At 69.9% G+C, this 17,295-nt stretch overlaps 1 protein-coding gene across 1 annotated transcript; it reads left to right on the plus strand.

Annotated features, from left to right (window-relative positions):
- Window positions 1-626: 626 nt before the first annotated feature.
- ANXA6 (annexin A6) lies at window positions 627-17,084 on the plus strand (the record flags this gene model as incomplete). Its single annotated transcript, XM_084242501.1, has 25 exons — window positions 627-641; window positions 1,223-1,317; window positions 1,724-1,814; window positions 2,006-2,119; window positions 2,232-2,322; window positions 2,823-2,902; window positions 3,629-3,685; window positions 4,003-4,096; window positions 4,215-4,310; window positions 4,886-4,944; window positions 5,350-5,472; window positions 5,645-5,703; window positions 6,310-6,388; window positions 7,451-7,532; window positions 8,140-8,234; window positions 8,579-8,692; window positions 9,689-9,779; window positions 10,217-10,296; window positions 10,687-10,740; window positions 14,254-14,271; window positions 14,712-14,805; window positions 15,249-15,344; window positions 16,216-16,274; window positions 16,455-16,577; window positions 16,782-17,084. The coding sequence occupies 25 exons, from the start codon at window positions 627-629 to the stop codon at window positions 16,839-16,841; spliced, it is 2,019 nt and encodes a 672-aa protein (XP_084098627.1). The 3' UTR covers window positions 16,842-17,084.
- Window positions 17,085-17,295: the final 211 nt, after the last annotated feature.

The raw sequence follows: 17,295 nt of genomic DNA on the forward strand, positions 1-17,295 counted from the left end.
AGACCCCTCTCTCCCTGCCCCCCGGGCTCGCCAGCCCCGACGCGCCTGCCACCTCCCTTCTCTCCTTTCTCTTGAGGCCGGACTTGGCTGTGCTGCCCCTTGGCGGCCGCCGTCTCCCGGGCCCGCCTGGCGAGCTGGCGGGGCTGAGCTGTGTCCCGCGCCAGGCCCCAGGCCTCCGCCCCGTCAGAGAGGACAGCTCAGGCGCCGTCCCCCGGTCCCACGGCCACGCCGGCCACGCGGGGCCTGGGCCCCTTGCCGGTCCCCCCTCCCACCAGCCTCGCCCACACCTGCTTGCTGTCATCTTCTCCGGAGAGCAGCCGCCGCGATTCCCCGCCCTCCAGACACTGCCCTGGTGCCCCCGCAGGGTGCCCCTGAGCCCGTGCCCTGCACCCTCCCCTGAGCTCCGGGCGGCGCTGGGCGGGAGGAAGGCCTTGAGTCCAGCTCCGAGCTGCGGCCTCCGGCCCTGTCCAGGCCTTTGGGGAACTGGCCTGAGGGGCCCAGCAGGGGGCAACAGCAGGGGGCTTGCCCCGGGGAAGGAGGGGTGGCCTGGGGAAGAACGGCCCTGCGCGAGGACCTGATGGCTTCTTTTCTTCTCCACAGTGTTTTCCGCTGCAGAACCTGAGGCCATGGCCAACCCCCAGGTGAGCAGCCTCCCAGAAGCTGGGGCCTCCCCTCTGGGTCAGGACCCCCTCAGTGTCGGGCACAGACCCAGGACTGGCGGGGGAGGGCGGGACCCGTCCCTGCTCCTGTTCGTCTCAGCTCTTGGGGGCACAGCACGCTGGACCCCGCAGCCCCGTGACGGCCTTGGGCCCGTGCCCCGTGCCCCGCCTCCTCCGGCTCTACCTTGGGGTCCTTCCTGGCCTGGCCGCATGTGACCAGCGCAGGCTTCAGACCTGCCCCCCGGGCGGCCTGGAGGACACAACGCAACTGACGCCGCCAGGCCGCATCCCAGGGCTGGGCCTCTCCTGGCTCCTGGGTGTTGGAGCCGGCGTGGGGCAGAGAGACTGGGCTCGGCCCCGGCTCCGCACAGGCTCCCGAGGGCTGCCCGTGATCACACCGGCGGGCGGGGACTGTGAGTGCCAGAGCCCCAGGAGGGCCTGCGGCCCCCGGCTCAGCTGCGGAGGCCCCCCCAGGGGAACGGCCTGTTTGGGGTCTGGGGTCCGGCCCGGGTTTGGGGCTGGAGCCTGGTCAGGGCGGTGGGCAGCTCACCTCCCCCCCACAGGGCGCCAGGTACCGCGGCTCCATCCGAGACTTCCCCAACTTCGATGCGGGCCAGGACGCCGAGGCGCTGTACGCTGCCATGAAGGGCTTCGGTGGGTGCTCGCCAAGAGGGGGTGGGGGGCGGCGCGGCCTCCCCGGTGCGGCCCAGGGCCAGGAGGCAGGGTGGGGACCAGCCCCGCCCGTGGTCTCGTCTCCCCTCCGCCTCTCCAGAGCTTCACAGTGAAATACGCAGGCCAGGCCACTCACCCGGCCCCTGCCCCTGGGAGGTGCCGCCCCTGCTAGGGTGCTGCTGCCTGGGTCTTGGTGGGGTCCTACCCCCTCCAGGCCTCAGTTTCCGCATTTGCCTGATGGGGCCCGTGGGTGCTGCTGTGACCCCCCTCCATGGGCCAAGAGCTCTCCCCAACCCTCCCCACCAGCCTGTGAGCAGAGGCTGATGAGGAGAAGTGAAGCTGGAGGGCTTCCTGGAGGAGGCGGGCTGTGACGGGCCATCCTCCTCAGGCAGCGACAAGGAGGCCATCCTGGAGCTGATCACCTCCCGCAGCAACCGGCAGAGGCAGGACATCTGCCAGAGCTACAAGTCCCTCTACGGCAAGGTACGCGCCGGACAGGGGCCTAGCGGCGCCTCCTCGGCGAGGCGGGCCGCACCCTGGGGCCCACAGTGCGGCGCAGGGAGGGTGCCCGTGGCGGCTGTCCTGCGCCCTGGCCGGTGGCCACCCGAGGGCCCTTTGCAGAGGGCGGGCTGGGGGTCTGCGAACCGTGCTCAATTCTGGCCCTGCCCACCCAGGACCTCATCGCTGACCTCAAGTACGAGCTGACCGGCAAGTTTGAGAGACTGATAGTGGGTCTGATGCGGCCGCTGGCGTATTGGGACGCCAAGGAGATCAAGGATGCCATCTCGGTGAGGGGTGGGCAGGGCAGGGGCGGGGCCGTCTCAGTAAGGGGGCGAAGCACCCCGGTCAGGGTTGGGGGCCGGGCAGGGGGCCCTCCCTGACCAGGTGGTCCCCTCCCAGGGCGCGGGCACTGACGAGAAGTGCCTCATCGAGATCCTGGCCTCCCGGACCAACGAGCAGGTGCACCAGCTGGTGGCCGCCTACAAGGACGGTGAGCCGGCGGGGGGCTCGGCGGGGGTCCTCTCTAGCTCCCCGCTCCGTGGTGTGGGACTTGGGCCAGCAGGTGCCCCGGCGGGCCATGAGGGAGACACATGCAGGGGCCCGGCGCGCCAGGGAGACCCGCTTCTGCCAGGCGGACTCGGGAACCCGTGGCATGAAGGGGGAAGATGCCTCAGCAGGTCCAAAGCCCTGGGCAGAAGCGGCCTGTAGCCATTTTGGGGGGTGCTCAGGGCCAAGGACGGTGGGGCGGGGCAGGAGCCCAGGGCCAAGGCAGGGCTGTCCCCTCACCGCTGTGGCCAGAAAGGGCACGGGAGGCTGTGGCCACCGCCGCCTGCGGGAGGGGCGGGTGGCGTGGGGAGAGGCGGGCACGCCCGCCCGTGGGCCACTGTGAGGGCTGTGAGCTGCACCCTGGCCTTGCCTGCGGGCGGAACCTGGGTTTGGAGTTGGGCGGGCGGCTCCGGGTGGGTCTGGAGCCTGAGGTCCTCCCCTCAGCCTACGAGCGGGACCTGGAGGCCGACGTCATCGGCGACACCTCCGGGCACTTCCAGAAGATGCTGGTGGTCCTGCTGCAGGTGGGTCCCCCGGGGCCCGGTGGGGGGGAGCGGGGCCCTCCCTGAGCCCTGTGGATGGCAGATGGGTGATTGCGGTGTGCATCCCCTCGCCTCGGACCACCCCTTCCCGCTGCCCACGCTGCCCTGCGGAGCTGGCCCCAGAGGCCCCAGGTGGGGGTGGCGTCCATGCCATTGCAGACCGTGCGTCCTGGAGAGGCCAGTCCCAGCCTGTGACCCAAATCTGGGAGTCAAGGACGTCCCCCCCACCCTTGGTCCCAGTGAGGGGTGCCTGGCCCTGAGTCCCAGAGAGAGTGGTGGGGCTTGAGGTCCCGGGTAGCCCAGGGCGGGGGGAGGCTGGCGGGGTCTCGCCTCGGGTAGCCCTCAGGGAGTGGGGAGGCGCCGTCCCCAGGGTGCTCTCCCTGACCTCTGTGCTGCGGGGCCTGGCGCGCGTAGGCTCTGGCCCCGGGAAGGCCTCTGGGTGAGCCCTCCGGGCGCGGGACAGCACGTGCCGAGTAGGAGGGATGCGCGGTCCCTCTGGCCTGTGATCCCGCGCGGGGGCCGGCCTGTCCTCGGGTTCTTCTGGAAGGACGTCCTGTCCCAATCCTTAGGGGAGAGAGCGGCAGCCGGGGGGGGGACCCCTCATGCCCTCAGCCTTTGACTGGCGCGGTTGTGAGCCCACCCTGCCTCTGGGGCTGTCCCCCTGTGGGCCCGCACCCCGTCTGAACGTGCACCCCTGCCTCTGCCCAGGGGACCAGGGAGGAGGACGACGTGGTCAGCGAGGACCTGGTGCAGCAGGATGTCCGGGTGAGGTGCTGGGCGGTGTCCACGGCCCCCTCCATCCCTGCGCCGGCCGGCGGGTGTGGGCACGGCCCTGGAGGCAGCTGCCCGCCCCGCCTGAGCCCCCGCAGCGGTGGGGAGGCAGGCCGGGAGGGAGTCCTGGTCACGGGGGTCACAGCCACGAGAGCAGAGGGCGGTGGGGACCTGGGGGAGGGAGGGATGGACAGACAGACGCAGAGAGGGACGTGCTGTGGGCAGCGGGCTCTGAGGGTGAACCAGGCGTCTCCAGAGAAGGGGAGAGGAGGCAGGGGTGGCTGCTGAGTGCCTGGCTGGGCCGCCCCCAGGACCTGTATGAGGCGGGCGAGCTGAAGTGGGGCACCGACGAGGCCCAGTTCATCTACATCCTGGGGAACCGCAGCAAGCAGCACCTGCGCCTGGGTGAGCCGGGCCCCTCCCTGCGCCCTCCCTGCCGCCCGCAGCCCCGCGCCCCTCCTGGGCCTGGACGCTGCCCCATCACCCCGTGTCTCACCTGGGGTGCTCGGCCCTCTGCCGACAGTGTTTGATGAGTACCTGAAGACCACGGGGATGCCCATCGAGGCCAGCATCCGCAGGGAGCTGTCTGGGGACTTCGAGAAGCTCATGCTGGCTGTGGGTACGTCGGGCCCAGCCCGGGACTCGGGATTCCCGCCCGCCTGGAACCGGGTGGGGGGTGTGGGAAAGGCGCCCTGGCGTGGGGGCGGGGCGAGCGCCCGGGGCAGGGCTGTGGGGCAAGGGGCCCGGCCTCCGGCGGCCCGTGTGTGGGCAGTGTTACCCCTTCTCTCACGGCGCCCCGATCGAGGCCGGGGAAGTGTGATGCGGGAGGGTCTGAGTGGAGGGGCCCGGGCCTGTGCCCCCTCCTGTGGGGTGATCAGCCCTGCCTCGGGGCGTGCAGAGGGATTCCCGCCTGGGCCGGCCCACCCGGGCCCACCCGCACACGGGCTCAGGCTCCCAGAAACTTCCCTGGGCCGGCAGGGCCACCCCTGGCCGGGAGCCGTGGCCCGCCCGGCCAGGGACAGCCCAGAGGGCGGGAAAGACGAAGTGGCCAGTGCGTCCACCGCTTCCCATTTCTGGCCCCCGGTGTGTGATGAAAGTGGAGGCCCGGGGAGCGGTGGGGCTGCAGGTTCCCAGGGGCCCCAGGAAGTGGAGCAGGGGCCCCCGCGCCCAGCAGCGCCTCCTCTTCCTCCCCAGTGAAGTGTATCCGGAGCACCCCCGAGTACTTCGCCGAGAGGCTCTTCAAGGCCATGAAGGTGTGTGGGGTTGTGTGAGCGAGCCTGGGGGTATCTGCCCGCCCCCCCCCCCCCGGGCTGCCCGGACCGCCGGTCCCTGGGCCCACAGGAGCCCTCTGGGTGACAGCAGGACAGGGTGACGCTCTGTCCCTGGTGGTGCCAGAGCTGGAGGCCACTCGGCCACACCTCCCCCGGGAGGGCCCGGCCTCACGCTGACCCAAGGGTGCAGGACAGCTGCCTGCCAGCGGACAGGCTGGACGAGTGGGTGTTCCCAGTCCTGAGGGCAGCCCCGAATGCGTCACTGAGCGTAGCCGGCTGTGGGCCGCCTCAGACGCCAGGCGCAGGGCCGCGTGGGGCAGGGGGCAGGGCCGCGGCAGGGGTGGGGCCTCGCACTCCAAGGCTCAGCTGTCCCCACCCACCTTCCAGGGTCTGGGCACTCGGGACAACACCCTGATCCGCATCATGGTCACCCGCAGCGAGCTGGACATGCTGGACATCCGGGAGATCTTCCGGACCAAATATGAGAAGTCTCTGTACAGCATGATCAAGGCGAGGGGCTTGGGCCGGCGCTGGGGGCGGGGGGACGCTGGGAGCCGTCTCGCGGGGTCTCCTGCGCTGGACCCGGAGCTGCCCCTGTGCTGCCTCCAGGCCCCGCTGGTGGTCTTGGGGGCTCCCGGCCCCCGTCTGGGGGGCGGGGATGACCGTCCCGTCTCCTCTGCAGAATGACACCTCCGGCGAGTACAAGAAGGCGCTGCTGAAGCTGTGTGGGGGCGATGACGAGTGAGTGCGGCCGCCGCGGGGGCCCTGAGGGCCCGTCCGTCCTTGGGTGGGGCCGGGCAGGGTCCTCGAAGCAGGGGCGCTGAGGCGGCTGGAGTGCAGAGTGTGTGTGCGTGTGCGTGTGCGTGGGGTGTATGTGTTGGTGCGTGCTCTGTGGTGTTGCATGTATCCTGTGGGGTGTGCCGCTGTGTGCTGTTCATTTGCGTGTAGCTGCGTGCGTGTGGCTGTGTCCGTGGGTGTGCATGTGCTACTGCGCGTGCATGTCTCCATCTGTGTCTCATGTTGCCATGTGTGTCTCTGTGCACATGTTTTGCTCTGTGTGCACTGGGTGTGCACGTGTGTTGCTGTGTATATTGTGTGTTCACGGTGTGCCTCCACGTGTATGCACGCATGTGCACTGCGTGTGCACGTGGCCTGTCCACGTGTGTGCATGTGTCGCCATGCATGTATATGCACAGTCTCCGTGCGTGTGTCTCTGTGTGTGTGCGTGGCCATGTGCATATGTGTTGCTCTGCGTGCAGATGCGCCTGGGGGTGTGCACACGTGTGCGTGTGTGTGCACGGGTGCAGGTGAGGCCCGCGTGCCGACCGCCCTCTCCGCCCGTTCCAGCGCCGCCGGCCAGTTCTTCCCTGAGGCTGCGCAGGTGGCCTACCAGATGTGGGAACTTAGTGCAGTGGCCCGAATAGAGGTCAGACCCTCCCCGCCCCGCTTGACCTCTCGACCTTGACCTCGCTTCCTCCTGCCGCGGGGCCTGCTGCCCACTCTCACTAACACCGGCTCCCGCGTGGGCTGCCCCTCACGGCTCAGGCTGCTGCTGCCCTCCCAGCCGACGTCCTGAGCAGAGGCCCCGGGGCTGCAGGCCAGGTCATCCTGCCCACGCTGGACGTGGAGGGGGCAGCCAGCGCGGAGCAGCCCACGCAGGGAGGGCGCAGTGCTCCGGACACAGGCCTGCGCCGAGCTCCGGCTGCGACCCTACACAGCACTTCTGCCACTACCCCGCCAGACTCACTCCTCTGCTGGGCTCCCCGGTGCTCCCGCCGCTCGGCCCGGTGCTCCCCGGCCCCAGGCGCTTGGGCTCTGCTCCACCACAGGCTTCCCAATCCCACGCCGGCCCCCAGTCGCGCAAGAAGTGCGTTCAGTGTGGGGTCCCGTGGCACAGTGCTGAGCCCCCATGGGCGCTGTTCCCCACCCCACCCTACTCCACCCTTGGCCTGGCTGAGTCCATTGGCTCTTGCGGCCTGAGGGGCTTGGCCCCGAGTCTGGTTTGTCCCCGTCCGCCCTGTGGTGGGGTGGCCTGAGGGTGTCACTGCTCCCGCGAGGGCTCAGCACTCCCTCCCGTGCCAGACAGCGGACAGGCCCTCGCCCAGGAGTGGGCGCCGAGTGCCGGTCAGAACGAGGCCCTGGGGGTGGGCGCAGGGCAGGTGCAGGCGGCCCAGGGGGTGCAGGACCCAGTGGACCTGGGAACCTCTGGGCGGTCAGAGCATCTCTGTGTCTGGGGGACCGGCTCGTGGGAATGAAGCAGAGCCCAGGGGCAGGGTGGGCCCTCGGGCGGCCCCAGGGTCAGGAGCTGGCCTCCTGGCCCGACCGCCCCAAGGACACCGCCCTGCCCAGCGGGTCTCTGCTGGGGGTTCTCTCTGCTGCACCTTTGCCCCTCCCCAGGCTGCTTGGTTGGGGGCTCTGGGCCAGGCCCCCTCGCATGCTCCTCTCTGTGGCCAGGGCACCGGACACTGAGTGTCCCTGCTTCTTGCAGCTGAAGGGGACCGTGCGCGCCGCCGAGGACTTCAACCCCGACGCAGACGCCAAGGCCTTGCGGAAAGCCATGAAGGGGCTAGGTGAGGGCCGGACGGGGCCCAGAGAGGCCACTGGCAGGAGGGCTTCTTCGTGGCCCCCACCCCCACCTGCACCTCTGGGCTGGGAGAGTAGGGAGCCCCTGCCTCTCTGTGTAAGAGGACTCGAGAGGCCTGTTTCTGGGGTGCAGGCATCCCTGTCACCCCCCAACAGGGAGAGCGGCTCTGCAGGGACTCCTCGCAAAGGCCAGCGGGACACACCCGTGGGCCTCTCAGCCCTCAGGCCTGCCCCAGCACCCCTGGGTGCTGCCTCACACCTGGTTCACCTGCCCGTGGAGTAGCAGTCCCTGTGGCTGGCTAGGGCTGCAGGGTGGGGCGGGGCCGGAGGCCTGTGGATGGGGCCTTGATGGCCCGGCTGCTGGCCTAGCTGTCCCTGTGGAAGGCGGCCACGTGCCTCGGGGTGTTGGGTGTCGGGTGCAGGGCGCGGAGTAGGGACCGGGCCCTGCGGGCTCCTGGGGGCTGGGGCGGGGCTCAACGGCTGTCCAGACCAGGGCCGCGTTCGCACGGGGGCACAGGGGCTGGGGAGGCTCCTGCAGGGGGCAGCGCAGGCCAGGGCCGGCCGTCGGCCCCCCTGAGCGTGCGCTCCGTGCAGGCACTGACGAGGCCACCATCATCGACATCGTCACGCACCGCAGCAACGCGCAGCGGCAGCAGATCCGCCAGACCTTCAAGTCCCACTTCGGCCGGGTGAGGCCCCCGCGCGCCCCACGGCTGTCCTGCCAGGCGTGTCCACGGCCTCCGCGGTGGCCCTGAGGGTGATGGGCCGGGGTCAGGCCGCCCGCTGGCACCGGGGAGGGGTGGGGGTCAGCTCAGGCTGTGGGGTCCCACTTGAGTGGCAGCCTGGGGGTCTGGGCCTCGCAGTGCCCACTGCAGGGGCCCCAGGCCCAGGCCGAGCTGGCGGTGTGTGCCCCGGGGTGCCGGGGGTGGCCGCGAGGCCCGGGGAGGGACAGTGCCGTCGTCCTCTCACCCCACATCCCTGCCTGTGGCGGCCACCTGTGGGCGCTGAGCTGGGGGGCCGGACCTGCTTGCAGGACTTGATGGCTGACCTGAAGTCCGAGATCTCTGGGGACCTGGCCAGGCTGATCCTGGGGCTCATGATGCCCCCGGCCCATTACGACGCCAAGCAGCTGAAGAAGGCCATGGAGGTGTGCCTGGTGGGGAGAGCGGGGTGGGGGTGGTGTGGTTGAGGGGGGCCGTGAGGTTGGGGGTGCTGGGGCAGGGTAGGGTGGGCTGGGTTCAGGCACCCCACGGCTGGGGGCTGCTTGCTGCCTCCTGGTGGCGCCCACGGGAGCCGGCCTGGTGGACACCAGGGCCGGAACGCAGAGGCGCGGGCTTAGGCGTGGCTCGTCTGGGTGCATGTCTGGACACGGGGGATGGCTCGTGTCTGCCCTTTCGCTTTCGCTGGTTGGCTCACATGGGGTCCCTGCCGGTGTCCACTGGCCACGTCTGGGTGGAGCTGGTGTTGCGCAGGGTGCGGGCAGTTTCTCGGCACAGGCCAAGCCTCCCCCCGCATGGGACAACAAGCCGGCTTGCCCTGGGGCCCTGGGCGCAGTCCTTGGGCAGCAGCGAGCACAGCGAGTGCCTGCTAGGGCGCTGTCGGTCCAGGCCGTCCTCTGCTGTCCTGGGGGCTGGCCCCCACTCCCCTGCCCCCTACCGCGAGGCTCTCGGTGCCTCCCATTTGCCATTTGGAGTTGAGGAAACTGACCTTGTGCCCCTGCCGCCCGCAGTGACCGCCCGTGGCGGGTGTTTAGGCGCCTATGAATCTGCCCGCCCCCACCCCAGAGTGGCTCCTTTGGCCAGGGGGTCCCGAGCTGCCCTGTCCAGGACCCGCTGGGCCCATCCCCTGTCCCTCCTCAGCTTCACAATGTGCCAGCACAGTCCACTGTAGAAACGCACAGAGCGAGGAGGGAGATAAAACACCCTGTGCTGCCCACCCAGGCCCCATCGGCCACCTGGCCTTGGCCTGTGGGCACGGGTGAGGGGCAGGGGTGGACCTCGTGGGGTTCCTGACCAGCTGGCGTGGTCGGGCCTGGCTGAGCCAGGGTTCTGGTTGGGGGTGAGGACGACCCGGGAGGGCTGGGCGGGTGGCACCCCAGTGTGGGGCTGGGCTCAGTTCAGGACGCCCCCCACCCCAACCTCAGGGCGCTGGCACGGATGAACAGGCGCTCATCGAAATCCTGGCCACGCGCAGCAACGCCGAGATCCAGGCCATCAACGAGGCCTACAGGGAGGGTGAGTGGGGCCGGGGCCCAGGGAGCCCCAGGGGCCCCCGGCCTCAGGCCGGCGTGGGGGTCACAGCAGGATGGGGCGGGGCGCTGGCTGGGTGGGGCGCTGGGCCTCTGAGCACCGCACTGGCCACGCCTGGACATTCTCAGTTGCTTATTCACAACTGATCACACATCACTGGGAAGAGCCTGATCCCTGGCCAGCAGGGTCAGCAGTCCTGCTGGCGGCAGCTGCGGACACCGTGTGCCAGGGCCCGCCTGGGCACCTGTCATGCAGGCGTGCGGGCCAGAGGACAGTCAGCGTGGGCCTGTGGGCGGGAGGTGGGGCGTGTCACCGCCAACAACAGGGGACTGGATGCCCCAAGGTGCCCCCAGTGCCCGGCCCTCACGGCCGCCCCCCAGAACCCCAGTCCTGGCTGCAGCCCACGCCTCTCTCTGCCTTAGACTACCACACAAGCCTGGAGGACGCCCTGAGCTCCGACACGTCCGGCCACTTCCGGAGGATCCTCATCTCTCTGGCCACGGTGAGTGCCCTCGTGGGCGCGGGGCTGGAGGGCGGGTGCGAGGGTCCCCCATGAGGCGAGGGTGTCCCCGGCCGTCATCGCAGTGCGTGGCCTCACCTGGCTCAGGTGCCGGCAGCCCCGTGGCTCCAGCCCCGAGGACACAGCATGTGGTGGCCTCCACATGTTGTCACTGTCTCCTGGGCCCCCAGAGCAGGGCCTGGGACACTCGGCTCGCCGTGGTGGGCAGCCTTTGCCAGGGGCCTGCTGGACGCCACTCGGTGCTGCGGCAGCCCCCGCAGGCAGGCCTGCCCCGTCGCGGAGGGAGAGCAGGTCCAGGGCCGGGTGAGGGTGCCTTGGGGCTGGGTTGGGGAGGGCGGCCGGGCACTGACCTCCCTGCTGCTCTTGCCACAGGGCAACCGCGAGGAGGGAGGAGAAGACCGGGACCAGGCCCGAGAGGACGCCCAGGTGAGCCCCGCGGGGGCCGGGCGGCAGGGAGAGGCGGTGCCTCCAGGGCGGGGCTGCTGCTGGTCTGGCTGGGCCCTTGGGGAAGAGGCCCGGAGCCCTGGGCCCACTGCTGGACGGGGCGTGGGGACCATCCAGGCCGAGGTGCTCACCATGGCCAGGGGATGGACCTCGGGGGTGGTCTGGCGGAACTGGGCCAGGCTGAGCTGGCGGGCGGGGCCGCGGCTCACGGGGGCGTCCGGGCAGCACAGCGAGAGCTGGAGCGCGGCTGGGACGGGCGGTGCGGTGGTCTGTTCTGCTCGCCCCCCTCCCCGAACCCCAGGTCCAGGGCTTTGACCCCCGAGACTGCCGCTCCAGCACCCCTATGTACTGCTGGGGGCTGACCCTGGCTTCGGCTTTGCCCGCAGCTCCAGTGAGAGGCCGGGCTGGCTGCTCACTAGTAGCCCATCCCCAAGAAGTGGAGCCCCCAGCCAGGGCGGCCTCTGAGTGGCTGGGTGACCCTGGGGCTCACTCTGTCCTGCTTTGTGGCCCCCAGCTCCCTCAGTGGCTGAGTCAGGAGAGGTCAGGCCCTGTCCGGCCTGCTGCTGAGCAGTGGTCTGGGGGTTAGCCTGGGCCCCGGCCCTGCGGCCTGCGTCCACGTGAACCCCGTGGACCCCAGCCGGCCAGCCACTCCCTCCTTGAAGTCCCTCCCCCCACTGAGGCCGCTGCCCAAGGCTGCTTGTCCAGTGGCTGCCGGCAGGGGCAGCGGTGGCTTCGCAGGCAAGGAGGGGAGAGAGAGAAGCTGTGTGGACACCTCTGGGCCCTGCTGCTCGCTGCTTCCCCAGACCCAGAGCTGCCGAGCTTGGGGGGCCCTGCCCCTGCCCCCTCACACAAGTCTCCGTTTCACAAGCAACATGTTCTCCTGTAGAAACTTTGGAAACTGGGGACAAGGCCCCCTCCCCAAACCCTCGCCCGCGGCCGGCACGGCTGGTGTCTCACTGTGGCTCTGGCCGATTCACGTGCATGAGCGAGTTTGGTGGATGCTGTTGCACGCTGCTTTCTTTTTCCTTTTTAAAGATTTCTTTTATTTGTGCATGCAAGAGCTGGGGTGTAGACCGGAGGTGTGGGGTGTGTGTGTGAGAGGATTCACCAGAGACAGCAGGTTGCAGAACAGGCAGATGGACTGAAATCCACTGCTGAGGGGAGCAGCGGGGAGACAGGAGGGGTCTGCCGCGCCCTGTGGGCAGCTCCCTGGCTGGGGATTGAACTCGCGCCGCAGTGTCTGCAGTGTCTGCCGATAGCTTCGCAGTGCTGAGGCCTAACCCCTGCGCCACCTGGGAGGCCTGTTGCGTACTGATTTCAGAAACCATCTTCGTTGAAAGGCGACATACTGCAGATCTGCCTCCACTTACCGTAGGGTTATGTCCCGAGAAACCTGTTCTAAGTTTAAAAAGTCGTGAGGGGAAAGGCTGGCGGGCGCCACGACTCCCACCCCGCGCTGCCGGGTCTCCAGCGAATGCCTTTGATCTCACGCCATCGTAAGTCCAATGCCGTGAGTCAGGAGCATCTGCATTTCACTTCAGAAGCTGCCACACTACCAGCTGCTCTCCTGGCCACCAGCTCCCTTAGCACACTCATGAGTTTCCCTGCATTTCTGGAAGGGAGCTGGAGGGACCCTGGGGGAACTGGACGGTGCTGCTGGGCAGTCACCCTCTCGAAGGAGCGCGTACCTGCTGGTGCTGCCTTCTGTGGAGTCTGAGCACCCCTGGTCTCCCGGGAGTGCCCGTGCCTCGCGGCCCCTCCCCTGCTAACGGCTGTGGCCTGTGCCCGTGGCCAGCCTGATTGTCATGGCCCCTCTCAGCGACACCATCCCTGGGGCAGCTTTGCTGACAGGGTCCCCAGGGCCGCACCCACACCCCGTGTAACCCGAGCCACCACCAGCCCAGCTGCCCCCCAGCCGAAGGAGGACACCCACCCCCACGGAGGCCCTCCCCGCTCCCCCGCCCGCTTCCCTTCTGTCCACACCGCCTGTCTCAGACCTTTCCCGTCAGTGGTCTCAGACACGCCGTGGCCTTGGGGACCGGCTGTGCCCTCCTGCCTCTGCCGGGCTCACTGCGCTGTGAGTGGTCCGCGTCCTTCCCGGCCTCTGCCCGTAGCCCCCACAGCAGGGACGGAGGCTGTTTCCTGACCGCTGGCCAGCTGGTGGGCAGTACTCACTCCGTGGGCAGCTGCCGGCTGGGGCGTGCGTGCCAGCCCGTCTTTGCACCCACGGAGGTGCCTGGGGAAGGTGGGGTGCTCTCTGCTGAGCTTTCCGGGGAGCTTCCGGGGCTCATTTCTGCGGGAGCACGAGGAGGAGTCTCCCTGTGTTGAGTGTCTAGGAAGTTGTTCCAGCCTCCCACAGCGTTTTCACATACATGAGGGAACGGCAGGCGTGTACTAAACCTTCCGTCCTCGGTGGCACACGGCGCGGCCACTGAGGCGGGCCCACGCCTGGCTGTGCGGCCGGGACGCGTCCCACCCTGCAGCCCCCAGCTCTCCCCACCCCTGCCGGCCCCCACCCCGGGCCCCCTAGCGTCTCCTCCACCTGGGCTGGCCAGTGTGGCTGAGCGTAGGCGCCGAGGGCGGGCCCCACAGTTCCACGTGTAAGGAGCGTGCCAGTGAAAGCAGAAGCATGAAGTCCCAGGAACCCCCGTTGCCCGTTAAAATAAGAACAACATATTTGCAAGTCGCGGACGTGTAAGATTTCAGGAAAACTAAAACGCAACCCCCACCCCACCCCGTCCTCAAAGGAGGCCCCGCGGTCGGCTGCCCGCACCGTCCCCTCCGCTGGAGGCCGCTGCCCCGGGCGTGGTCACTGGGCGCGGCCGGGCCTCACCACAGCGGAGACCAGACCAGCCTCGCGCTGCAGCAGCTGCCTTGACCGCAGCTGGCCCTTGTGTCGGGGTGCCGGGCGGGCCCCTGCAGGCCCTGTGGTCTCCCAGGTGCAGCCCTAGCAACACGCCGGCCCGGTGAGGCCACGCGCCCCGCTGTGTGGGAGCCGCACGTCCGGGCCAGGAGCCCGAGGCACCGGGCTCTCGGAGCTCAGGGCGGCCCGCTGGCCGCAGGGTTTCGGGGTGGCCACCGGGCCGGGTCGGCCCCAGGCGGTGGTCACGGCCGCCGGCCAGCACGGCGTCTGAGTTGTGGGCCGGGCCCTGCCTCCCCCGACTGCGTGGCGCGCTCGCCTGTCTGCAGCGGGGCCCTTGGCGGGCCTCTGGCCGCGGAGACGGCGGCCTGGACTCGTGGGGACCGGCGCGAGGGGCGCCGCTGCCTGTGTGAGGGCTGGCGTCCGCCTGTGCCCGCCCGGCCCCGGGGTCAGTGAGTTCCCAGCCCCAGGTGGGCTGAGGCCCCCAGCTCGGGGGGGGGGGGGGTGGCTGCCACCTCCCTGCCTGCCTGCTGCTGCGCACGTTCCTGGGGCCTCTGGACCCCTGGGCCAGAGCTGCCGCCTCCCGGGTCCTCTGACTCGCTCCTTCTCTCCCCCTCTCTCTCCGCCCCTCTCAGGTGGCTGCTGAGATCTTGGTGAGTCCCCTTCCTGCTGTCGCGAGGTCCGCGTGGCTGGGCCCGGGCAGGGGCAGGCAGCAGTGATGAGGGTCCCGCGGCTTCTCTCTCTCCCCGCCAGGGCCTCTTAGGAGCCTGCTGGTGGCAAAGGGGCCGTGTTTCCCCAAGCCCAGCACCCCCCCGCCCCCACACACCTGTGCCGCCCGCCGCCTGCGGTTCTCTCTGTCGGTCGTTTGGCCGGAACCCGTCATGGCCGAGGGCTTCAGTGTCCAAGTGCATGGGGCCGGCTGGAGCTGGCCTGGCCTTCCACAGCTGCCCGCTGCCCACTGGGGCGCTCCCCTGCAATGGCGGAGCCCACCTCCTGGGGCCAAGCCCAGAGCCCAGGCCTCAGAGGCCGCAGAGTTAGCCAGTGCCCGCCAGGCTGACGTCCTGCCCTCTCCCCGGCCTGCCGGGCGCTGCAGGAAATAGCGGACACGACCAGCGGGGACAAGACGTCCCTGGAGACCCGCTTCATGACCATCCTGTGCACACGGAGCCACCAGCACCTGCGCAGGGGTGAGGCCCTTTCCCCTCGAGCCAGTGTTGGGGGGAGGGGCCTGGGGTAGGCCGGCGGGTGGCATCACCCCAGCTGCTGCCCAGGTTGGGGCCTGGCGCAGAGGGGCCAGCGTCTGTGCTTGGGCCAGGGGGACCTGCCCTGGGCGGGTGGACAGGGTGGCAGCCCCTGAGCCCCACCGAGCTTGGGGACCTGCGTCCTCCACGGCCACATCCGCGTTGCCTGTGACCCTGGGTATCTGCGCCCACCCCGTCTGTATGGGGCTACCCAGCCCCACCCTGGCTACGCCCTCCCAGCAGCCCTGTGGGCTCACACTCCCCTCCACGGCCACTCTGTGCCGGGCAGCGGGCTGGCAGCAGCCACGGCCCCCGCCTCACTGCCCTGGGCCGGATGGGGCAGCGCTGGGCCTGGTCTCTGCATGGGGCCCACCTCCCTGCCCCCGCAGTCTTCCAGGAATTCGTCAAAAAGACCAACTACGATGTGGAGCACGTCATCAGGAAGGAGATGTCTGGGGACGTCAGGGATGCCTTCGTGGCCATCGGTAATGGGGGGCGGGGACGTGGAGGTGCCCACGGGCAGGGGCTGTGGACAGGGCTTCCGTGTGGGTGTGGCCTCGGCCCTTCCTGCACCTCCCCCAGGAAGCCAGCCTGCCTGCCGCTGACCAGCTCGGCTCCGGCCAGATGGGCTGGGGACGAGAGGGCACCTCCCTGCAGGGCAGGTTGGGGGGCTCTCCTGGCGTCACTGGCTGGGGGACATCAGGGCATGGGTCCCGCAGGACTCTGGACCCTGGCATACTGTGCAGACCCCTGCGTGCAGAGCCCGGCCCTCCTGAGGCCGCGGGAAGCGCTTGGGTGGACACACTCGGGTGGACCGGGCACTGTGTCAGGTCTGCAGTCAGGGCAGGCTTCTTGGAGGAGGTGCCGGGCTGGTGTCCATCGAGCAGCTGGCAGAAGGGATGGGGAGCGCGAAGTGGGGGGCAGGCGGGCAGAGGACAGAGGTGTGGCAAAGGCACCTTGGACTTGGGGGCAAGGAAAGCGGGAGCTGGGGCAGGTGGCCAGGGCATGAGTGCCTGCCAAGCAGCGGCCTCCCCCGGACAGTCCCGCCTCCCGGGCTCGCGCTAACCTGGGTATCTGGCAGCTGTGCCAGCTGGGGCCCCTTCAGAGCTCAGACTTGGGGTGGGCATGAGGAGCCGGCGCCCCGAGGGGCTGTGGCCACCCTGGAACCACGAAGAGCTGCCGCTGCAGGTGGCTCTCGACTCCGAGTCTGTGGGAGTTTGTGGCTGGGGGCTGGGCTTCCAGGGGGCCCTCCCCGGGCTGTGGGAGCCTGGCCAGGACCAGCCATCCCCGGCCGGCAGGGGGAGGTATGGGCGCGGCGCAGGCCAGCAGCCCCCCCAGTGGCTCCTGTCCCCACAGTGCAGAGCGTCAGGAACAAGCCGCTCTTCTTTGCTGACAAGCTCTACAAGGCCATGAAGGTGAGGCTGAGGCTGGGGAGTGCGGGGGGGGGGGGGCGCAGGGGCGAGGAGAGGAGGCCGGGGAAGAGGGGGAGGGGAGGGGGTGGGAAAGAGGGTGGGGAGGGGCAGCCCATGCCCCTGCTCTGGCGGGACGGGCCCTGATGCTGCTCCTCCACCTGCCGCGGCCCGCCTGGCCCCCAGGGCGCTGGCACGGACGAGAAGACCCTCACCAGGATCATGGTCTCTCGGAGCGAGGTCGACCTGCTCAACATCCGGCGGGAGTTTGTGGAGAAATACGACAAGTCCCTGCGCCAGGCCATCGAGGTCAGGGGCGTGGGGGGCTGCCAAGGTCAGGGGTGGGAGGAGCTGTTGAGGTCAGGGGGCATTGAGGTCAGGGGCCATGGGGGGGCATCAAGGTCAGGGGGCAAGGCCTGCTGTCAAGGTCAGGGGGCGTCGAGGTAGGGGGTGCCCAGGCCGGGTGCCCGGGCCAGCGGGGTGGCTCGCTGACCGGCCTCCCTGTGCCCCCAGGGCGACACGTCTGGGGACTTCCTGAAGGCCTTGCTGGCCATCTGTGGCGGCGACGACTAGCCCACCAGCAGCCTCTCTGCCCGAGCCCAGCCACAGCCACGTCTGGCGCAGCAGCCTGGAGCCCCTGCTCGTCCTCACGGTGCTCTGGGAAGGCGCCACCCCGCCGTCACCTCTGCTCACGTCCCAGCTGCGGGAGCACTGGCGAGGTCCCCGCCACCCACGTCCCGGCCCTCCTGGCTTCTGGCTCCCGCCCCGCCCGCCTGGCCCCCACTTAGGTCCTGTGAAATGCACAACCACACTGAACCTCCAAAGCGAGTGACTGGGTGCTTTGTGTGGGGGCAGGTTGGGGGGACTGGCCTGGGTGGCTGAGCCCCCACCCCAGGTGGCCTTGGAGTGGGGCCGAGTCGGAGCCCGTCTTCCGCCCCATCCACCTCTCCTGTCCACCCTCACGCCTGTGGGGAGCTGCAGCCCGCTGTCCCCATGTCCGGCAGAACGCCCAGCGAGGGTGTGTGGG

This window comes from Talpa europaea (genome assembly GCF_964194135.1).
Source record: "Talpa europaea genome assembly, chromosome: 9".
In the NCBI taxonomy this organism is placed as follows: Eukaryota; Metazoa; Chordata; class Mammalia; order Eulipotyphla; family Talpidae; genus Talpa; species Talpa europaea.